The 23,969-nt window shown below is 41.2% G+C and overlaps 1 protein-coding gene and 2 long non-coding RNA genes across 3 annotated transcripts; 1 reads left to right on the plus strand and 2 right to left on the minus strand.

Annotated features, from left to right (window-relative positions):
* Nucleotides 1-1,169: 1,169 nt before the first annotated feature.
* LOC145430172 (uncharacterized) lies at nucleotides 1,170-8,652 on the minus strand. Its single transcript, XR_013910618.1, has 2 exons — nucleotides 8,257-8,652; nucleotides 1,170-8,126 (listed from the first exon to the last, which is right to left on the minus strand). It is a non-coding gene; the product is annotated as an uncharacterized LOC145430172 (long non-coding RNA).
* Nucleotides 8,653-9,933: 1,281 nt separating this feature from the next.
* LOC145430173 (uncharacterized) lies at nucleotides 9,934-11,933 on the plus strand. Its single transcript, XR_013910619.1, has 2 exons — nucleotides 9,934-10,648; nucleotides 11,479-11,933. It is a non-coding gene; the product is annotated as an uncharacterized LOC145430173 (long non-coding RNA).
* Nucleotides 11,934-18,918: 6,985 nt separating this feature from the next.
* LOC145430174 (MOB kinase activator 2) lies at nucleotides 18,919-23,031 on the minus strand. Its single transcript, XM_080304738.1, has 5 exons — nucleotides 22,602-23,031; nucleotides 20,771-20,910; nucleotides 20,525-20,621; nucleotides 19,944-20,068; nucleotides 18,919-19,849 (listed from the first exon to the last, which is right to left on the minus strand). The coding sequence occupies exons 1-5, from the start codon at nucleotides 22,682-22,684 to the stop codon at nucleotides 19,611-19,613; spliced, it is 684 nt and encodes a 227-aa protein (XP_080160864.1). The 5' UTR covers nucleotides 22,685-23,031; the 3' UTR covers nucleotides 18,919-19,610.
* Between the last annotated feature and the right edge of the window lie 938 nt (nucleotides 23,032-23,969).

Consider the following 23,969-nt stretch of genomic DNA (forward strand, 5'->3'; position numbering starts at 1 on the left):
TGAAATTTGGTCATAACTCACAGGAAGGAAAACAGAAACGATTGTTGCCTATAATATCTGGCAGCAATTAACACTCCATGATAGCAGTATGTAATAAGCTGAACCCCCTTTTGTGTTTTTCTTTCTATTGCAACCCCCATTCCCTCACCTCTCATGTGTGATTCAGGATGTGAACCTGAATCTGAGAGACCAAAAGGAGCGTCTCCAACATTCTTCCCCAGTTAGAGCTCAGCATGGGGCTGTTCACAGAGAGACTGAACACACATGCAGACACATACGTGTACACAGACACACACACCCTTTTGTCCCTATGGGTTGCCCACAGCTTCACTAACAGCACGACCCCCTCCCTCCTTTTGGCTCTGTCTTTTTAAAATTACAGCAGGATGCTTTCATTTTTCTTTCTCTCCTCTTTTATTTCTTTAGGCTCACTTTGCTGAGAGCCAGCAGCAATATTACGTTACATCCAACAGCACTGAATCACACTGAGACGTTTGAGATGGGGTTCCCCACAACCCCCACCCCCATTAGCCAGAGATGTTTAGTATATAATGCTACACAACTTAATCAAATTGATAATTCTTATTGGTGTTGTTGAGGAAAAACAATCAAATAAACAAGCAGGAATAGTTCTGAAAAAATAAAAATAAAAATAATTGTATGAAATGCATTGCCTTGATGCCTTTTTATCTTACACTGTTATTGCACTAATTTAGCTCTCGAACAATAGATAAGGTGTATTAACACTAATGTGGGATTAAAGCTTTATAAAAGCTGCAAATAAGGGGAGAAATCCCTCTTATATAACTTAGACTCAGGGAGCATAACCCCTCTCCCTCTCTTACGCTTTCTTTCTCACACACACAAAACAGCGTAAGAAGTTTTCTCTGATTAGATCTACCAAGGTAGCAGAAAACAAAGTAACGACCTGTGGGTTTGCATGTGACGGTAATTTTAAACGGCGTGCTGCTGGCCTTGAAGCAGCCACATCATAACATGTTCTTAAGGAACCTACAAGCTGTGAAGGATATAAAAAAAACAACAGCAACAATAGAATAATATTAAACACAAAGTGAACCCGTCTTCCTTCATTAAATAGGTTCTTTTAGATGTTAAGGAGGAATTGACTTAACCAGGCTGGCGGAGAATGAAGACAACCGGACACCTGCTGCAGATGGGGAATCAGTGAACTTTTATTGAGACAGAGACAAACTCTCAACGCAGCTCACATCAAGAGATTCCAAATATTTGCTGTGAGGATGGGTATATATTCTCTAAAACTTACAGGAGGGGGTTGTGAGGAAAGTGCTGCATTAGCAGAAAAACAACTCCATAAAAGGAAATCGGCCTTGGGTGTTCTAGTCTCTTCGCTTGCAGATATCTTTCGCCTGCAGGATGAGGCGATCGCTTCTTATCGCTCTCAAGGCCAAAGTCGTGAGCACACATTTTTATTACACAGTTGCACAGTAACTTTAAAGCTGAACAATATTTAAAGCTGAATAATGTTTGATCAGATTATATTTTCTTCAAATCCCCCTTTTGACCCATCTTAAATGGGTCAACACACAAAAATAAGTAACATTCAAAGGAACACAGAGACGTGTCGAAGCCTGGCTCGAAAAACTCCTCGGGTCTTATCATTTGTATTTATCTGTCATTGCAGATGAGGAGAAAAGAGTCCAGGCACCACCCTGCCCAGGGGTCGGCTGCAAGCAGTCTCGGTTCCCGATGAAAGCAGTAACAGCTGTCCTGCACACACGGATACAACGAGTTAGTGCAACCAGGGTAGTGACACAAAATTAACAGTTCCTGTAACTCAGCAACCAAAAAGCATAAGTAATGATAAAAATGTGGAGAGTACAGAGTATACTATAATAATGAGAGATATAAACGTGAAAATGTGAAAGAATAAATCAACCGTAAAATAAACCCAGAACGGTAACTGCTAAGGACATTCAAAAGTGAATATGGTAAAACGTGAGGAAGGGGTGTGGAAAAAAAACAATTTATATCCAGTGGTGGGAGTACACATTCGCTCAGGCTTAAGTCCGGAGACCCTGAGAACATCGCTTAACCCTCACAACCCGACCAGACACAGTTCAACCAGATATATCCTTCAAGAGGAAGTGGGTGAGGGAAACAATTAATAACAAACCTAATACAAAACACCACAGAGAAACAACCATTCTAGAAGCATTTAAACAAGAGAAAGACGATAATGTTCGTCACCCTCACGATCAGAGTTTTCATCATCCGTTGGCGAGGAGGTAACCGTGTCTCGTTTCTTTCTAAATGGATCGGGCGTGGGCAAAACTGGAGAGGAAGTGGTGGGCAAGACCCTAGGGGCTACATTTGTCAGATTGGGACTGTCAGAAGGGGGCTAAGCTTTTGAACTTGAAAGTGTCATAAGTGTCGGGGGCCCTTCACAGATCAGGATTATGCCAATGGGAATGAGACCCAGGGCCAGGAAGCAAACAAATACGCAACATCTTTGCCTGCCTGTCATTTCAGGGGGAAAGGGCCAAGACATGTTTACTTAGCTTGGATGTCGTCCAATAGAGGATGATGGGGCAGAGAAAGGTGGTCCAGTTTCCCCCACCTCGCCAAGGGCGTGTTCTAGGAGTTAAAGAGCAACAACCTGAGAGAGAGAGAGAGAGAGAGAGAGAGAGAGAGAGAGAGAGAGAGAGAGAGAGAGAGAGAGAGAGAGAGAGAGAGAGAGAGAGAGAGAGAGAGAGAGAGAGAGAGAGAGAGAGAGAGAGAGAGCCCCTAATGGCCAGTTAGTGGGCTCTAGGTCAAACTGTCCCCAAATTTGTTATTTGTTATTATTACTTGTTTTCATGTCACTTGTCTGTTTTCTACTGCACCCCTCTCACCAAAGCAAAGCAAACATTAGCAGCACATTGACCGTAGTCAGGCATCCTCATTCCATAGGTGCTATAAAACATTTCCTGTAAATACAGTGTAATAGCATCCCCAACTCCTAACCCATAAACACCGTTTCTTCACACATCCGCCCAGAAATCCTGTAATAGAAAAACATTAAAACTGTAACCCTGTAGGGAAGAAAATGTAAATGGTAACGCTGCGCAGTTACCTCTGTAAGCAACACAAGACACAAAAATGGCATTTACAGGTTCACTCATCCTCGAATATTTTGTCATCCTCCTACTCCTGTAAAAGAAACCCACATAAATTCATCCACCCTTTTATCCTATCTAGGTGGAGGTGGTTAACCTTGAGTCATGGTCAAGTCTTGTCATCTTTTACCAGTCAGTCCGTTTGTTTTTATTCCCAGTCTTTCATCCATTCATCCGTTCTTTGCTGATAGTGAAACCTGTCGTCGCATCTAGTTTCCACACTCAGCAAAATGACGTCATCTCAAAAAGAAACAAGAACTTGAGTTTGGATTACCTCGCTGAATCCTTTTTTAAACAGGGACTCTCGTTTCTAATTGTCCCCACAAGTGTTTCCTCCAGAACCCATTTCAATGCGGAGAAACTCACTTACAACAATTTTCTCGCCGACGTGTAATGCTTGTAATTTCCGATGTGCAGATCTGCTTAAAGAAAAGATTCACAAACAAAAATCAGTAAATATAAAACAAAATAAAATGAAAAATAACAAAAACAAAATGCAGACGCCCGGGTCTTAGGACTTGTCACTGAATATTCTTCCCATCAATAAAAATACCAACCTAAACCTACACAGAGTCAAATCAACACCACCTCAACCTTTTCATATTCATAAACCTATATGTTTTGCGTTCGTGAAACAAAATTGAACCATTAAGTAAGTTGAGCTCTTGAAATGTTTTAATTCTCTTAATTCTGCCAGTTTATTTCAACACTTATTCAATGACTTTTATTCAACTGCTACTTGGTCACTCGACTTTTACCTGTTCAAATTGCCTAGGGTTCAACAAAGTCTAGATCCCCGTTATCATGAAACTTGAACGGTGTACGATGATTTACTTACAGTAATTTAGAATCATCACTCAACCTAGCTCTACTACTGGCACTGCGTGACTTTTCTCACACTGGAAACCAGAATTTAGTACAGAACTTTAATGCCTCAGGCAATCGCGTTCAAGAGCTGCCCCCCCTTCTCTTCTTCTTTGTCCGTGTGTTCCTCCTTTATTAAATCTCCATCACAATGACGTGGCGCTCTGAAATAAAACTCACACTGTTAATTCCTCGTTTTCACTCTGCACCACTGCTCAGAGTGTTTTCTTTTCTTTTTAGTGTAGAGTAAACAATTAAGTCGAGGCCTTAAGCCCCAGATATCTCGCACGGGCATCATTTTCATAACCAAACCGCTCCGGACTCTGCTCCCCAGACCACACAAATGCCCTCTGGGCTTATTATTATAGCAAATTCTGTATTTGACTTTGTTGTGTGCAGCATTGAGCCTTTGTCAGTAAAGCATTCTTCATTGCAGCAGCTAGAGCATTGTGTGTCACTTCTTAGTAAATTAAATCAACATTTTGATTTTAGTGCATGGGTATGTATCAGTTTTTACTCCCTCAACAAGTGCATAAGTGTTCATGTGTGTGTTTCCCTTCATTCTAAGTAGGCGCATGCAGAAGTGTGTGTTCGTGTGTTGGTATATGTTTGTGTTCATCACCTTCCTGTTCTGTAGTTTAGGTAAACCAGCGGCCTGACGCATGGCCTAGGGTCCTCCCCTCCTCTTTGGGTCTGTTTATGTTGTCCTTACTTTGCTCCACGGCCTTCTGCAGCTCTGCTGTTCGGCTCTTCTCAGAGGTCAGCATCCTTCTGCTCACCGTCCCTTTTCCTCCGGGCTTAATGCGCGTCTCGTCACAGCTCTGTCAGCTGACGCAGCCTGGGAATTTCCCCCGTGTAGTGAAACGGGCTTTAGGTTTAGTGCTCTCCGTCTCTGCTGCATGAGATCACTCTTTTGCAGCACTGTTGACATCCTCAAGTTGTTGTTGTGAGTCCAGCTGCTGTGGCCTTCAGGGGTCAAAGGGTCAAAGATGGTCGCGGAGAGGGCAACGATGGTAGAGGGGAGGGTAGGAGTCCAGGTCAGCTTCGGCTCTCAGAAAAAACAAAAACAAAACAAAACAGGCGAACAGGAAAATGATGTTGTGTTGGCTGTGCTGTGTTGGCTGTGTTATCCCGAGAGGGGAGAAACAACGAGATCTCGTCTCCCCCCTTTTTTGTTTTTGTTTTTTTTTTTTTTTTTTTTCACCATATAATCAACTCATAACCCCTCAAGTTGACAGGACAACACAGGTACGTGTCAAAATTCTTAAGATCCTGTTTAGAAACCTAAAAAGGAATTTCCTATCATTCAGTAGTCATTTGTCTTAAACAATCAACAAAAACATGTCCCAAGTCGACCCTTTTAACCACTAAATTTGTCGTGTCCTCACTTAATCCTCAGACCAGTGTCTTTGTCTTTTAACGTTACGTTGTTGTCCTGCAACCCAAAGCGTTTAATTGTCAGTAATGTATGAACTATATCATTTAAAAACAGGTGTATGTTAAGTGTCGCTACTTTAACCTTGCATGTACGTGCACATGTATGTAAGCTGTTTCTTCATTGCATGTATGGGTGCGTCTGTATATGGGTTACTTTAACTTTTTCTCAAACGAGGCATTTCTCTAACACGCACATGTGTCTGTTCCTCACCCTTCTCATATCTTTCTCTGGTTGTGTGTGGTTTTATTTGTTTCAGTGATTTACCAGGAACATCTTTTCCTTTTCTCCATGTCTTCCGCCAGAGGTTAATCCTGGTGAGATTCAGGGACACAGCACCCAGAGCAGGTCAGCGAGAAAAACCTGCCTCAAACTACATTCTCTCTTTTTTTGTTTTACCGGGAGGGGTGAGGACAACTCTGGTGTCCAGCCGTGAATTTTAGCCAAAGCTTGGCCTGTCTTCTGCTGCCGTACTCAGGCTTCCAGGTTAAGAAAAAACACCTGTATGAAGACACTAAACATACATTTAGTATTTGTATAAACATAACTGCCTAAATCATTGAACTCTTGAGGAGGGTGTATTTCAGAATCAGAATCAAAATCAAAAACTTTATTGTCATTGTCATGAGACCGACGACATTAAGAATGGTCCCTGATCATTGCATCATCCCTAGTAATATCAAATATAAAAAAACAATAAAATTCAATCAATAAAATAGATAGAATACTTAAAATACTAAGTATTCCCACCGTCATGCTTCAGACCGTGCATAGATTAACACAAGAGTGGCATGGTGGACATTTTTGTAGTATTCAGATGTGTTATTGCAGTTGGATAACAGCTGTGTTTGAGTCTATTAGTCCTTGCTCTGATTGCCCTGTACCGTCTGCCTTAGGGCAACAGTTCGAACAGGGAGTGGCCAGGATGTGAGGTGTCTTTTATGATGTTTTGGGCCTTTTTAAAACAGTGGGCGTTGTTTGACTCTTTACTAACTTTAAAACCCCACCATAACAATTTCTCACTGACAAACTTCTATGCATCCATTTAAACATGCGAAGCCAGCACAAAATCACACACATACCCCTACAGCAAAGCTTTAACATAACCACAATGCAACTCCTCCCTTAAACGGGAGAAATCACCCTGAATCAACCAACTCTATATAAAACGTCAAACAAAGATAAACCACAAACATTTCTACACTTCTGTGTCTTCCACGCAGCACAATAGGCAGAAAAACACCGATTACTCACAGTCTACAACAAAAGAAAAACCTGCTCTTTTCACAACTCTCACAGCTAAAGTCAAAACTCTTACCCAGTGCCTCTGAAATAATAAAAAATCACCAAATACTCGATTACTCTTTTCACTCGCTCCCTCTCACTCCCTTCTTCCTCATACAGCATACACGCTCGCTCCCGCGGACCCGCTCGGCCCCGCGGGCTCACTCGGCCCCCACCTTTTTCCTCTCACAGAGACAGAGAGAGACCCTTTTCCTTTTTTTTTTTATTTCTCCAGCACACATACACACACAGAATCCCAACTGAGAGAAAGAGGGAGAGAAGAGAAAAGAGTTGTAGAGAGGAAGTTTTTTAGCAGGAGTTTCAGATCTAACAGATTTATACAACTTATTTACACACACCGGTAATTTATGTTCTATTTATTGATTTTAAAGGAGAATTTGGGCCAGCTGGGTTTCTGCCTCTGTTAGGCACTAATCAGCTGGGGCGCTGCTTTAAAGGTGAGTCAGCACTGAAATATCCCTTCAGGTGTTACCAAGCTTCTACCAAACCGAAGTCTGGCGGGTAACCTTGCCTAGAGCTTCCTGATAGGGGTGCTAGTTGGTTGTCACCTTGTTCACACGTCTCATTCACACTTCGTACATTACCTGCAGTCACTCATTACCCTCCTTATGTATGTAATAAATGTGTAAAAAAAAATTCTATGTGTGGTGTATTATTTTAACCAAAAGAGGAACCTAGTTCCTTTAATTGTGTAATCTGTGAACACGGAGAACCAAACTGTCCTGCCCAGTGTTCCACAGCAAGCATTCAGCGTGTATTTATGTGTGTCCAATATCAAACAGAACATCAAAACATTTAAAACACTAAAATCATCGGGGTTTTAAGAAGAGATCCGTTTTCTCCTATTGATCAAAGGGACCCCTCCTATGGACTCCAACCAGTACTTCTCTTTTTTTAAGTTTTAGAGGATCTTTTCTAATAAAGTCCTCTGGGCCTTCCTAACCCTTCTGTAGTTTAGAGAATATTACTAAAAAATATTCTCAAGGCCTTTAACCTTTTAATTTGTTTAGAAAGGCGTTACTAATAAACCCTTTCAAGGTCCCAGACCTGCTGAGGTATTTATCCGACACCGGAGAGCGACCCGTCGGCCGCAACCGTGGTCAGACCTCAGTTCACTCTTATCTTTATTCACTTATTCACTTATTTCTTATTCACTTATCTCTTATTCACTTGTCTGATTCTCAGCAAGCCTTAAGTAAGCCAGACAATTTTGGTTATGAATTACTAGGAGTTTGGACACTAAGTATTTTTATAATGTTCAATATAGCAGAAATAAAAGGTCTGCTTACCTTGTTTTTGTGTGCACACAGCTTTTGTCCAAACTCCGTTCACTCAGACCACGGCCGATGTCCTCCCCCCCGTTCCAGTTTGGCCTGGAGCGGATCCTGTTCCGTGACGCCAATTGAAGGATATAAAAAAAACAACAGCAACAATAGAATAATATTAAACACAAAGTGAACCCGTCTTCCTTCATTAAATAGGTTCTTTTAGATGTTAAGGAGGAATTGACTTAACCAGGCTGGCGGAGAATGAAGACAACCGGACACCTGCTGCAGATGGGGAATCAGTGAACTTTTATTGAGACAGAGACAAACTCTCAACGCAGCTCACATCAAGAGATTCCAAATATTTGCTGTGAGGATGGGTATATATTCTCTAAAACTTACAGGAGGGGGTTGTGAGGAAAGTGCTGCATTAGCAGAAAAACAACTCCATAAAAGGAAATCGGCCTTGGGTGTTCTAGTCTCTTCGCTTGCAGATATCTTTCGCCTGCAGGATGAGGCGATCGCTTCTTATCGCTCTCAAGGCCAAAGTCGTGAGCACACATTTTTATTACACAGTTGCACAGTAACTTTAAAGCTGAACAATATTTAAAGCTGAATAATGTTTGATCAGATTATATTTTCTTCAGCTGCTGGTGTCTTATTCAGACTGCTTGCTTGCTGCTTGGCCCCTCGGTATGCGCATGTATCCTTGTCCCAAATCCCACTAAATCACCTTCACCTCTGTCTCACCTCCTGCTGCTACTGAGAGGAATTACCTTACTCTGTCACTAGACCCTTTTTCTTCTCTTTTATGTTTTTATTTCTTTCTTTCTTTTCTTCAAATGCTGTGATGTGTAGTCATTGTTTTGCCAAAGTTACCTTTTTACAAAGGCTTTTTATTTCTAAAGAGAGAGTTTAAAGGGTGTTATGTGGTGCAAATTTATTCACAATTACTCACAAAACCTTTTAACATTGCTTTATACTTTATCTTGTATGGGGGGAAAAGAGGAAAAATACAAAATGTGCATCAAAGTAAAGCAGCAAAATTAAAGTTGTTTTCCATTAAGGTTATTAGTTAAGAAGATATTCTGAATTTAACAATTTACTTAAAAACAAATATTTAAATCCCCCTAAAAGTTTCGGGGTTCGGGTACCTGGGTCTGTGAGTTCTCTGCGGAGTCAGTGCTTGGGACTGGATCTCCAAAGGCAAGAGCCCGAGCAGCACGCACAGCCACGCCGGACGGAGGGTGCACATGACAGGGTAGCGGAGGCACACTGTCCGGGAGCAGTAAACCAAAATATTATTGATATTACCGGAAATGTTAAAAAGAATCGATTAGAAAAAAATCCGAGAATATGGTCTGTCTTTTTGTTGTTGTTTTGTTTTTACAAAATTATCTCTAACATGTAAAATGTCGCGTATTCATGAACGACACGGTCAGCATCATCTCTGTTTCCTGCATCTTCGGCACACTGACCTCCGCGGTGTAATCCAATGTGATGCTCACTGGGGCGCAAAGCAGGAGCGAATGGAGTGTTCTGGTTTATAAAGTCCGAAGGAGGAGGAGGAGGAGGAGGAGGAGGGAGGAGGAAGTTTTATTGCGTGTCCTGCTCACCAACCTCACCTCCAATGAACCTCGCAACCTAATTAAACCTCAAGAGCTTCAGTCCTCTCACTAATCCTGGGTATGAAGTGGATCTGCCATATTTGTTTTGTGCTTTATGTAAGGTAACTTATATTTTTGGATTTCATTTCCCATTAAGCAGTGTCCTTGTGGCCAATGAGCCTAGGCTGACCCACTTAGAAATAACTGCTGAACCGATTATTATTAACACAGTGAAGTCGTATTAAACCCCCTGGAATACAAAGAAAATGTTATTTTTAGTAACAGGACTTCACTTATATGACAACCACGGGTTTTCATACAGTAGCCTACTCAATGCATGCCTGGAAAACTAACAAATAACTTCCTATAAAACCTGAAATAAAGTCATTATAAAAAAAAATAATTTTACTTTGAAAAGGTATTGCATTTTATTAGTCTAATGCTTTCTACTTTGCATAAATCTTCTATTTCTTCTTCTACCTGCTGGCATTAGTGGATCATCTGCCTCCATCTCACCTCATCGCTGGTATCCTCCTCCGTCATACCAACCTGCTCCATGTCCTCCTTCAATACATCCATTAACCTTCTCTGAAGTCTTGCTCTTATCCTCCGGCCTGGCAGCTCCATCTTCAACATCCTTTGTCGAAACCAGGTTTCGCTGTCGAAACCTGTCAAAGCTGTCTCACCAGCTATCCCATGTTAGAGTCCCATGTTAGAATGTCCGACTTACCATCATTAAAAAGCATATTTAAAGCTTAACACACATTAATATGAATGTCTATGGACAATTCCCCCCTTAATAACAACTATGAGTAGGGTAATTTTTTAAGAAATTTTTTTTTAAATGACTTTCTTAACTGGATAATTGAACTAGGTACATGTCTGCATTGGCTGATAGCTGTCTTGACAAGGGCAGCTACAGTTTCTGCTAGGCCTCATCCACTACCTCAAGTTGTTAAACTGGATCCTTTTTGTGTTATCTTTAATAGACTGGCTACTGTTATGGCTTGCTGTGTGGTTCGTACTTCGGTTTTGGTGAGTAACTTTTTTGTGTTTGTGTTTTCTGTTTGTTACCACTGATTAGCTGCATTGCACTCATACAGTTTATGAATATAGCTTGCTATGAATCTAGCTAGCATTAGCTAATAAATTAGCAGTCTGTTCTTTTGTTCATATAATATATCTGCTTCAAAAACCAACATGGCAGAAGCCAAAAAGCTAACATTATAGCTTCAGGTCAGCACCTACACAGGTATTTTGGAAAACATAGCCTTTTTGCCTCTTGCCCACATATTAGCACCATTTTAGGTCTTTGAAAACGGAGATTTCTGGGGGTTTTGTGGGTTGGGGAAATCACAATGCAACTTTGTTGCTTTTATTTTGAAGGTGACTGCTATTAGACGTGTGTGTGTTCAGTTGATACACATACCCACATAGCAAAATTGGTATGGCCCGGATCAGGCCCACACAATGTGCTTACATATGGCTAACATACCGCAAAGAACGACAGCCCTTTGGTGGCCCAGACCTGGTTTGCCCAAGGTTGCCCACACATGGGCCAGCACAAGGCCAGTTGCATACACACTGGTGGTCCTGTGCTGGCCCATGCGTGGATTACCTCTGGCAAACCTGATCTGGGCCACCAAAGAGCAGTCATTCTTTGCGGTATGTGGGCCATCTGTAGGTGGTGTGCAGCCACGGGCCAGTTGTAGACACACTGCTGGCCCAGAACAATTTCAGCTCTGGCCCCAGATGTCAGCCTAATGTATACTTTAAACAAGCCATGCAATAACAACATGTACCAGATGTTATGGCCCTGGCCATAATCTGCTTTAGTAGTTGTTTTCTTTGTCTGTGCCTTTAAGTCTTTGCAGGTCCCGGATTGGATGAGCTGACGGCTGCCGATTGGTCCGCTGATCATGTGGTCGCATTCAAAATCCATCACCAGGAGTTGTCCCAGGCAGCCACTGACAGCAGCAGCAGACCTGACCCTGGCCTCTAAAACCTGAGACATTTGTGCCACTTTCTGAGTTCTGTATATAGTGTGTACATTAGTTTTCATTGTAAATAGCACCTTGTAAATAGCACTGGAACAGAAGGGGTGAGCTGCCTTATCGTTTTCCTTGCACTGTTTTCTCCTGTTTATTTCAGTTAGGGAGTTAGGTGTAGCGCTTGTCTTTTGTTTGATGTTTGATTTCACATAGGGTTTTAGATAACACCTCCTCCTGACTTAGCTTGTTTTGTTTGTTATTTTGGCCTTTGTTCACCCCGGAGCTTCATTTTTGCAGTGTAGATAAATAAACCACCATTCACTAAGAAATTGGTTTTCCCTCTGTGTATGGTTTTGGGGACCAGGGCGGGGCAATCTTTTCAAACTTATGTTGCGTTCCTGTACCCCTAGACTGGGGCGTAACACCAGAACATGCAGAAGTAACATGCCAAAACTCTGTTCAGACAGTGAGTGGACTGATTCTTATATAGCACTTTTCTACTCTCCCAGATTACTCAAAGTGCTCAATACAACATGCCACATTCACCCAATCACATACTTTTGCTTAACTGAGGGCTTCCTAACTACTTTCACACTCTTGACATGCAGATTGGAGGAGCCAGGGATCAAACCACTAACCTTCCAATCAGTTTGTGACCTGCTCTACCACCTGAGCTACAGCCTCCCACTGGCAAAGATGAGTAAGCCCTCACTAGGTTTTGGATAAAGTGTACACTCACAAACCTGTCAAACCTGCATTTGAAACATTGGCTACCATAGCAGTAGAGTGGCATTTGGGTCTTCTAACTAAAATAGGAAAATAGGAACATAAATAGTGCCATCATTGCCAGACGTGGCCCACATCTGGTTGACATACACTCTGCCAAAACACCAGTCAGTCAGAAGTGCCAGCTTGATTCCAGATCTGGGCCAGACCTGTTTTCTGTGGGCCTGGGCCACATAAACCAAACCACAATCAAGCCAGATATGGCATGCCATCACGTAGACAGTGCCATCTATGTCAGGCCTGGCCCATATCTGGATGACATACGTCTTTTTTTTTTTTTTTAACTCTTTATTTTGTACTTTTTCCTTTGTATTACATACGGACAAGACAATAATAATAATAACACAACAACAAACACACAAAAAAAAAAAAAAAAAAAAAAAAAACACGAGAGGTCCCGCCCTATAAGGCTGACTGAGACTTATAAATTATCCATTTTGTCCACTGTTTTCGGTGTTTGTCAGATTTCAGTCTCAGAGTGTAAGTCATTTTTTCCATTGTATATATGTCCTCGATTACGTCCATCCAGTCTTCCAGTTTTAAAGGATCGCTTTTCAGCCAATTCTTTGTTATCACCTTTTTGCTTGACAACAACATAATCTTAAACAAATACCAGTCCTCCTTTTTTACATTTTCCCATATTCCAAAATACATTACTCGTGCCTCACACAGTACTTCATACCCCAGCACCTTCGTCATTGTTGCCGCGATTCTTTCCCAATATGATTTAATATATTTACACTTCCAAAACACATGTGAGTGATTGGCGTTCCAGTCTCCACATAATCTCCAGCATTGTTGGGGTGTTTTCAACTGCTTGCTTTTGATATACGGAGTAATAAAAAACCTAATCACATTTTTCCAGCCATATTCTCTCCATCGTCTAGAGCTAGTGGAGTTATGCTGTGTGAGACATAAGGATCGCCAATCATCCTCTGACAACTCAATTTGTAGTTCCGATTCCCACTTTTGTTTAATATATAATGTTTCATTCCTATTCGAATTTTGTAGGCCATCATATAATTTCGACAGAATTCCTGATGGAAGATTTTTATATGCACCTGTTATTGTTCCTATTATACGATTTCTTTCTCTCGAGAGCTTCTTTCTAATTTCTGTATTGTAAAAGTGTCTTAATTGAAAGTACCTAAATAAATCTGATTTATCCAATCCGAATTGTTTCTGTAGATTCTCAAAAGATTTAAATGTTGTCCCATCTATTAATGTACACATTGCTGTAATTCCTTTATTGACCCATCTTAAAAATGTGCTATCCCATTGTCCACTTTGGAATTTTCGAGAGTATGCAGGCCAAATCAGCAATTTACAATCTTCTGTAATTCTATATTTCTTCATTATTGTCCACCAGAGTTTAATAGTAAATTCAGTGATGAGATTTTTGTTCGTGGGCTGGGTAGTTTCTTCTCCCAATCTTGCTTGTGGATGACATGATAGGCAATAATTTAACTCTATATGCTTCCATTTTGGATGACATACGTCTTATCATGCCAGAAGTCCGCCAGCAGTGCCGGCTTGATACCAGATCCGGGCCAGACCTGCTTGCTATGTGAGTACAGATTGATGCAGAATGTAGCGTTTTGAACAAGAGATGGTGTTAGAGATAAAGCAGTGTGCTTAGTTTGTGGTGAGAAGATTGCTATGTTGAAGGATTACAGTTTGAATTGCCATTATGAGACTAAGCACCTACATAAAAATACAAGAACTTGAATGATGCAGAGCGCAAACTAATATGTGAAGACAGAAGAACTTTTTTTTTTTACCAAGCATTACACATCCAAGGAAGAAGCAGTCAAGACCAGCTTTGTCTTTTCCCATAAAATTGCACAAATAGCAGTAACAAAGGTAAACTATTCTCCGATGGGAAGTTTATTTGGTGAACTGTTATTATGCCCATGAGAAAAAAAGAAGCATTTGAGAATGTGTCTCTATCCAGGCGAAGCATAACAAGACTGATCAAGGACACTGTGGGAAATCTGCAACTTACGCTGACAAAGTGGACACTTTGAACTGGACGTGATGTCTGTGACACAGCCAAGTTACTCATCTTTATGGATGGGAAAACTAAAGTGTTTGAGATTGCAAGGAACAATATTTGTTCATGGAGGTAACCACACGCTTGGGATGAAATGGGAAAAACTGGCAGATGTGACCCCTTGGGAAAATTAACTGCTCACCTCTGGTATACATACAATAAAAACTTTGTTACTGTAAGCTCTCGGAGGACATTTTATTAGATACACAGGCAAGTAGATGTGGTCAAGATGACCTGCTGAAGTTCAAAATGAGAATCAGAATGCAGAAGAAAGTTGATTTTAAGTGACTTAGAAAGTGGCATTGTTGTTTTGAGTATTCCAGAAAATGCTGATTTATAGAGCATGGTTCAAAAAAGCAAAAAATCTCCAGTGAGCCCAGTTCTCTGGGTGAAGATGCCTCACTGCTGGGAGAGGTCAGAGGAGAATGGCCAGACTGGCTTGAGCTGTAATTCAAACAACCACTCATTTCTACCAAAGTTTGCAGAAAAATATGTCATGTTGAACCTTGAAGCTGACTGCCTGCAGCAGCAGAAGACTACTGGATGCAACTTACTTCTGTCAAATAAGAACAGAAATCTGAGACTATACTTCAAATGCAACCTGATTTCTGCTGCAATATTTGGATTGTAGTATTAGAATATGGCATAATGGTAATGGTACACTTTGGGTCTCTTAGCACCAACTGAAGATGATTTAAACCCCACAGCCTGCCTGTGTATTGCTGCGGATTATGTTTATCCCTTCGTGTCCAGAGGGAACCCATCTTCTGGCTGTTTCCATCAGGATAGCGTGCCATGCCACAAATCTCACATCATCTCAAACTGGTTTCTTGAACATGACAATAAGTTGACTGTACTCAGATGACCTTCAAAGTCACCAGATTGCAATCTAATAGAGCACCTTTGACCTGTGGTCGAATAGGAGAGTCTCAGCCAACAAGTCTGCAGCAACTGTGTGATGCTGTCGTGTTAATATGGACCAAAATCTCAGAGGAATGTTTCCAGCACCTTCTTGAATCTTGTGCCACGAAGAACAAAGGTAGGTCTAAAAGCAAAAGGGGGTCTAAACAGATACTAGCAAGACATACCTAATAAAGTGGTTAGTGAGTGTTTTTATCCCAGCATGCCAATTTAAATCACTCTCCCTGCAGTGTAGAGCAGGTTATTGTGACATTTATAAAGTTATCAACAAAAACTGACATTTGTCTTTACAGCCGAATATGGTCCAATCTAAGGAGAAAAAAAAACATTGCCTGAAAAATGACACCTCCACCATCTCCATTAAAGATGTGTTTTGTTGAAGAAACCTGAGTACAACAGCAGTATATGAACTCATATTGCACCCCAGTGCCTGGCTTTATGGCTGCTCATATTTTTGACCTGTAAAGAGATGACATTGTGCAAATTGTACCCACATGTTTCCCACATGGGGGTCAGAACTCTCGCATGGAGTTAATCTGAACAGCTGTGACATGATGCACGAGCCAGTTAAACGCATGCAAACCCAATGTTTTTATGTTCAAATTAACATCATGTAAGACAGATTGGCTACTGTTATGTTATCCCCTGATTATGAAAGTTCAAAAAAGTAAGGAAAACTAGAGAGAATCAGTCTCTGTGTTGGCCAGAGGCTGTCAGATACTGTTCCCTTCAGTTTTCTTGTAAAAGAACAACTCTTCTTTACTGTGAAGGAGGACACAGATGAGCAGCTCAGAGTCTGAACCTGATTAAAAGAATGCTCTGTATGTGGAGGTGGCTTCAGGTCTTAATTAAAGCGCCATGGCTGTGCTTGTCTGTGACTCAGCAGTTTGCAGTATTACCTTGTAAGCTCAGTTTCCAATACGGTGAGCCTTACCTCAGTCCCACATGTGCATTAACACATCTCCTATCTACCCAAAGAACAAACCTTTGTGTGTATGCGTGTGTGAGGGAGTGTGTGCATGTATCCAGACTTATCCTGCCTCCTCTCTGAAGGGTTTCAGTTTCAGTCTTTTGTGTCTGCTGAACACCTCAGGTTGAAATCTGAGTGGAAATCAGCCATCTGGCTGCAGTTATGAGCTGTAATCCAACTCAAATCAATCAGAATTCACATCGCATACACACTTGCAATACAGAACTTCCATTTTCTGTTGAGCTCTCTTTTCACTGTGGAATGATTACCACAAAACTATGGCACACAGTAGGTTCATCACAGTAAAAATCACGGAAGGAACTTCCACCAAGGCTTTTGTGTCTACATTTGCAAGTTTTTATGTGTCTAAATGTCATATATATATCACTACAATCAAACAAGATAAAGATTTAAAAACAAAAACCCTTTATTTGGTCTGAAACACGAGTACTAAGGGTGTCTGAAGTATGTAGGCCAAAGGGCCTGTCTCTCCTCCTCAGTTTACGTCCCAAGTAAGTCAGTCGTAAGTATTTTAATGCATCTGCAGCACTCCATATAAGGCTTGCTTATGTGCTGAATAAACGTTTATTTTTAAGGGTGGGTGTGACCACAAGATGTGCTGTAGTAATATGTTGGTAAATGACTCATGAAAGAATAAAGTTACGTTGAAACCGAGCACACCATTGTTTTTCTTGTGACATTACCAATAAGTTTGATGTGTCACATGGCCCTCTTCCTATTGAAAAAACAAAGGTTGTATCCAAGATGGCCAACTTCTAAATGGCCACCATAGTCACCACCCATCTTGAGGAGTTTGTCCCCTCACATATACTAATGTTCCACAAACAGGACTTTAATATTACCAACCATTCCCATGTTATTACGGTGTATCCATATAAATGGCCCACCCTGTATAATGAAAGAGGCATGTTTTCATTTTAAGTTGAACAGAATTTGCAGTTGAAATGAGAGATCAATCATTTTTTGCAACAGTGTTGTTCAGTAATGAAGTTATGAAATGAATAAATACATTTCTTTTAGGTTAATCATTTTTCAAATTTCTTTGTATTTTTAAGTCTGTCGGTAAAATGTAGGGGTTTTTGCTGCCTCTTTGTGGAGAAATATAGGACTACATGCTTATATTGGGCAAAGGAAAAATGTTTTAAATAAAAATAGCCAAGCAATAATATATCCTGATTATGTCTGTATCTGGGGCATGAGATGCGAGAAAAAGAGATGAAAACAGATTTTCATATGACCTGGAAGCTACAGAATAGAATAGAATACCTTTATTGTCACTATACAGACATACAGAGCTACAGAGCACCTCCTACTCGGTGCAAACGTGGTGGGGGGTGCAGAGTTTCTGCAGCACTATATACATATGAACAGTATTTAGAGAAAAAATATATAAAATGTACAAATATACAATCGGGTAAAAATAGAAATATGTAAATAAATAGTGTTAATAAATAGAAGAGGGGGGGCAGTGAGGTGAGAGCTTATTGTTTATGGAAGCATAGCTGACATATATGCCATCAGGGGTAAGCACATCATTTTTAAATTACTAATTATACGTAAGGATAATTAGTAATAGTAGGAGCTTCAGGTGGTGCAGGGGCATCAAACGGGCGCTGGGTTTGTCCAGATGTTGCAGAAAGCATCCCTCATGACAGGGCCATGGTCTGTGTGGTAACAACTAGGTTTTTCAACAGGACAACGCTACAGTACACAATGCCCGCAGGACAAGGGACTTCTTCCAGGACAATAACAGCACTCTTTTGGACCATCCTGCATGTTCCCTGTGAACCTTTGGGGATGGATGGATGGCTAGGGAAGTTTACAAAAATGGGCAACAGTTCCAGACAGTAGATGCCCTTCTTGCGGCTCTCTTCACCACTTGGAGAAATGTTCCCACTTACCTCATGGAAACGCTTGCATCAAGCATGCCGCAACAATTTTTTGAAGTGATCAACAATAACGGTGGAGCTACTCATTACTGAGTTAATGTTTAGAACTTTTATGGCTGATCAAAAGTTTAAGACCACATCTTAAAAAAAACTAAGCTCCCCCAAATCAGAAATCAAACAGCTTGATTCAGTTTAAGCTTTGTTTTCAATAAATTGCATGCTTAAAAAAATGTTTTGTCTCACTCCTATTTCTTCTTGTTGCATGTTGAAACTCTACCTGGAACCATGTTAAGATACAAATATGCAAAATATGATTTTTCGCTATTTTTAAACGTAAACTTTTGATCAAGACTGCATATGGCACAGGGCCCGTTAGGCTCATTTAATGCAGTGTGGCTCGAGTGGCCTGACACTTCCCAGAAACAACGCTGTTAACCAAGAAGAATGTACAGTAGAGTTTGTATGTTGAAGAGGCACATTTTCTATTTGTTTTGCAGCACTAAAAAGAAAAAAGACGACTCTGAAAAGAAACAAAAATATTCATACAATTCAATGTTTACAGTATGTGATCCCTTGGCTTTGTGGGCCTCAAACGGCGTTCACATCTGAAATGAGAGAACCAGTGCAGCCAGATGTTTTGTCAACACCCTTACATTAAAACAGAAAAACCACCATTTAACTCTCATAAGTCAGTTTAATCATAAATCCAGTATGTAAACAAATATTTACAGATGGTGCAGGGAAAATGTGATACGTGCTGGATTCCTTTACTAGCAGCAGGTGGCGCTGATTATAAACCAAAGACCTGAAAATATGCTAAATAAAACAGCACCAGCACCCACTTCAGGATCAAACACAAAGTCCCTCCCTGTCTTTAACCAATTCTTCCCACTTTTTTGCATTCACTAATTTCTCCAAAATAAAGTATGCATGCTTTTCAGTTCCACTGTACAGATAATGGCTCACAAATATTTATTACAAAGTACTCTAAAATACATGAAGATGCAGATGCAGCATTTTTGCACGGTGCACAAAATACAAAAATGGCACAAACTGGGTTTGTTTGGTTAAGTGACCTTGAAGATCTTGACCTTATCAAAGTAAAATAGTGCACCATTATGTTAAAAAAGCAAAAAAAACCCCAACAACAACAAAACAAAGCATGCAATAGTCATACACTTCAGTCCAATTCTACAGAACAGGAGCATTGTTTCTTTGCATTGCTCTCCTTATAGAGCTTTCTTTAAAAATCTATACTGGGGAATACGTTTAAATTTGGCCCAGAGTGGTGAGAGACAATCAGCTTTAAGAAATAAATAAGCGTGCAATGATGTGATTGTACAATATCTGCGGCTGCCCTTTAAGTTCACCCTTGTCGTCCCAAAGCTGTGATGAGGTCCTGCAGTGGCTCAGTGTCTTCTGGATCCAGCAGCTCATGGTGCCGGCAGAAGAGCGTCAGGTGCATGAAAAGCGTGTTGAGGTGCGGGTGCAGACCCACCTGCTGGGCCTGTGTGTAGTGAGACCAATAAATGTGAGCCATTGTCCTGAACAACAACAGAAACACCTTCTGGACCATAAACACGAAGCCTGTCGGAAATTTTGCACCTGGAGAAACAAGGAAGAGATGACAGTTTAAAACTAAAACTGAAACTGAAACGTGCCGTGCAATTAGGTAACACACGATGTAAATGCACTCTACCTGCTTTTGTAGGGAACACGTCTTCATCAGTCAGTAGGTCCTGAATGTATGACATGGCGTAGTCAAAGTAAAGTGGAGCAGAGCACTTAAGCTTCCTGCCATGGTCATCAGTCCAAACATAAACCCTGAGGACGAAAGCGTACTAAAAGTTTACACAACATGGAAACAACAGAATCCGTACTTGATGTTTTTTAAAGGGTAAATATTGTGATGGCACTCCTGGGCTGATAAAGACTGAGAAGCTGCTCAGAGCTCAGCTTAAAGACTGATTATAGTACATTTAGGTCAACCTCATGCAAGCTCTCCTAATGCTGTTAGCAAAAAGGCCGTTTGCTGGCAGTAGTGTTGGGAAAAAGGGAAAAACGAACTTTTAAAACAATTCACATAAACATAATTTAGGAGCTTGGACATTTTACTTCAGCACATGCTGATTGCTTGCACTTTACCCCAATGACTGCAACAGATATAGTGTGCAAGGTTACCCATATATAATATGAATATAATATTATATTAAACATCAAGAACAGCTTTTGTATCTGCATACGGTGCCACAATTTGCAGTATAATACTGAGTAACTTACGCGTTGCCTGGTCCACAGGCAGTTGGGCATGTGCTGGGAGTGCAGAACTCTGATAGGGCACTGGAGAACAGGTTTATATGCTTGAAAAATGCCACAGCTGGAAAGAAAATAAATAAGCACAGCAACATTATATCTTGCGCACGTTGCTGTTCTCTCTTCTTCTTTGTTTTTGCAGAAAGAAGAAAAGTGTTGGGAGTTAAAGAGCTACAGAGAAATGAGTCCAAACACAAATCTGTTACTACTTACTGTTGCTGGCAAGCCACTCTGCCTTGTCGACGCCAGGCGGCAGAGCTATGAGGGCATACATGTCTGCATGTGTGATCCGCTGACACACATACTGCTGCTGCAGATATGGACGCGCTTCCTGGTTATTGTTATTAATCCCCCTTGAGAAGACAGTTCAGAGTTAATGAAGCCGACACAGAAAGAGAAAGAGTGGGAGACCGAAAAATATAGCTGTGTCTAACGACCAACGGGTCAGTGGATTAATGACTGCTGCTGCACTCAGTAGATATGATGTTTTAAGTTCTTTCATCTATCTTGCTCTGTGTTGGCTGACACACACACATTGAAACATACGAGCACTGCTGTGACTGCAGACCTAAACATCCAATACAGCAGCAGTTAATGTAATGAAGGCAGTCAATTCAGATCCAGCGTAATTACTGTTAATGAAGCAGACTGCTGCAGCGGTCAATGCTGGAAAGCAAATAACTGAGCAAGATTGTGCAGGATAATGTAGAGCCGAGTGCTGAGGCCAACCCTCTTTGGGAAAACATCTCTTTTTCCTACATCGGTTTATATACTGCACCTACTGATAAGCTACAGACAGGGCTTATTAATCAGGAAGGTGTGACAATATAGATAGAGAATACTGGGAATGTATGATGTTTACAGTGTGATGGAGAGTCAAACCTGGCAGCAGAATTTGACTTTATTCAAAGCAGGGATGCAGGATAGTTGCTCCTGATCAGAGCAGGCTAACTCAGACTTTTAGTCAAGACTTTGCAATATTAAAAGTGTAGTGGATCAGGCAGCTGTCACGCTCAGCTTTCTCTCACACACACACACACACACACACACACACACACACACACACACACACACACACACACACACACACACACACACACACACACACACACACACACACAACAGCTGAGGGTTTACTTAGTATGACCTTGCCTGCTGTGATAAGGAAAACACAGTACTCTCCATGGGGTTTCATTCCCCCCTGTATAAATGTGTTAGTGTGTGTGAGAGAGAGTGGCTGCCAGGGATCATTTGTGTAAAGGTTTAAACAGGAGGTCTTTTGTCAAACGTGAAAGGTCAGAGCAGTCAGAAAGGGAGGAAGAGTGTCAGAAATCAATGTAAACATTAGCTGTGCAAAGGTACAGTAGAGCAAAGCTTTGCCAAGCCATGACAAACTTTCCTAATGTCCACAGGAACATCAGCTGCTCACATCCTGCTCTGTTACAGCTCACTGACATTAACTCAGTCACCTCCTCTCTTGGCTACAGGTTGTCAGCACACAAAAACAAAGAACCCAAAGCTAGTTGTCATGTTGTGTTTTTTGTGTAAACACTCTCCTCTGTGACCCTGCTCTCCTGCACTCGGCCATCTGTCCACTTTTACTTTGTCCATGAGCGGGTTTCTCTTCGCTACAGCGAGCTGGCTGTAAAAGATTCAACCTGGAGCAAAACATTTGCCTAGTAACTCAGATAAAACACATTTTCCCAGTGCCTTTCCTCATATTAGTTTTAACTGCTGCTCATAATGTGTTCCCGCTGTTAGAGGAATCCACCGTCACTGATGGCATCAGGCAAATATGTAACACACACGCACACGCACACACACACACGCACACAGTCTTATCTGGAGAACATTCCTGAGTAAACCATGTGCAACCAGCTTTCTAGTCACATTTCTTACACACCATTAACAGATATAAGTATTGTCCTCTTTTTAACATGAGTGTTTGTTCTATCAAAAATACAGAAGTAGTAAAAGATTGACAGGACAAACAAAGAAATGCAATAAAAAAAAAAAAACAAGGAGAAAAAGAGATATAACTTACAATTTGTCACTGCTGATGTCAGAGGGCTGAAGGGTCTTCCCGTCTGCTTCTTTAGCCGAGGGGTAACTATGGCACCCCCCCATGGCGTGAAGCTAAGAGCAGAAATGTTGATCGTGCCAGCTCCACTTTTCCATCCCAAACACACACACTTCTACACAGTCTGGGCAACATATGGCCACCACTGCTCCAACACAAACATGTCTCAGCTCACAAACCGATCCAAGGTATCACACCCCCCCTCAAAAATCTCCTCTACATAAAGTTTGTTTTCTCCAAAATATAGCGAAAAAGTAGTCCAAGAGTTGGGAATCGTCTCCCTTAGTCGTCTCCTACTCTTTTTTTGCTCCAGTGATCCAGTGTCAGTGTGTTTATGTCTCCTTTGTCTGAAGTCCCACACCCCACAGGCTCCTCCTCTCCCAGCTCCAAGCAGACAGGCAGGTTTCTCCACAACCCATTAAAAGTACAAAAACACAACTCCGCCTTCTTCCCTTTTCCACCCACTGCAAACAGACTCTCCTTCATGCACTCTGCGCAGAGAGAGCAGGCAGGTGTGGATCAAAACCTAAAAAGGTGTTTGTTTGTTTTTCCCTGGTGCAAAAGTAAGTAAGAAGGGAAGAAGGCAGGGAGAATGGTAGAAAAGAGTCTTACCTCTTAAGACTTAACAGTATCTGTGCTCCAGGATTAGTATGACAAACATCTAAGCTCAGGAAAGAAGCCATACACCCACGGGTAAAACGGTAGCTACATATAGAGAGGACCACAGGCTGAAAAACTGAAATGTAAGTGAAGCGAATGAGCACAAATGAAGGCTCTTCAGGTCCTTCTCAGCTGTTATGTGAACCAACTTTACTTGATGCCTGCAGCACACTGACATCTAACTGACAGGCAGGTTTATGTTTGCAGCAGAGGAGACGCTGTGAGGGTGTAGCACTGATTGTATGTGTGGGAGACGGGGACCCAACATAATCCACCTGTTCAACTTCCCTTAAGGTAAACATATTCCAAAGACCATGTCCTGTTGACTCTTTCTCTCTCTGTGTACTGTGTGGTGTGTGTGTGTTTTACAGTAAGCGTCACACAAACAGAGGCGTATTTATCTTTGACATATTTATTAGGTTCATATCTGAATGTACAAGCTAAATTGACAACAGGTAACAGACACATTACTCTAAATGAAAAAAAGAACCCAAAAACAAAGACACCAGCATCAGTCCGCTTTACAAAAAAAGGCATTTAACCACACGGCTGTTTTTCCCACCACTCCCCCACACATCTGCACACACATGCCCTAATATAATAATAAGCTATAATGTGAGAAAAAAACTTTGAAATGGTCTCAGTGTAAATAATAAGTAATTGGTAAGTAAC

This window comes from Astatotilapia calliptera, chromosome 7 (genome assembly GCF_964374335.1).
Source record: "Astatotilapia calliptera chromosome 7, fAstCal68.1, whole genome shotgun sequence".
Classification (NCBI taxonomy): domain Eukaryota; kingdom Metazoa; phylum Chordata; class Actinopteri; order Cichliformes; family Cichlidae; genus Astatotilapia; species Astatotilapia calliptera.

Excerpts from the sequence above, each read along its gene's own strand:
- LOC145430174 (XM_080304738.1), bottom strand. The coding sequence starts at position 22,684 with ATGGGGGGGTGCCATAGTTACCCCTCGGCTAAAGAAGCAGACGGGAAG. Across the intron at positions 20,069-20,524 it reads GCCTGTGGACCAGGCAACGC|GGTTTATGTTTGGACTGATG; the intron begins GTAAGTTACTCA and ends TTTCGTCCTCAG. Across the intron at positions 19,850-19,943 it reads CGTGTTCCCTACAAAAGCAG|GTGCAAAATTTCCGACAGGC; the intron begins GTAGAGTGCATT and ends TTGTTTCTCCAG.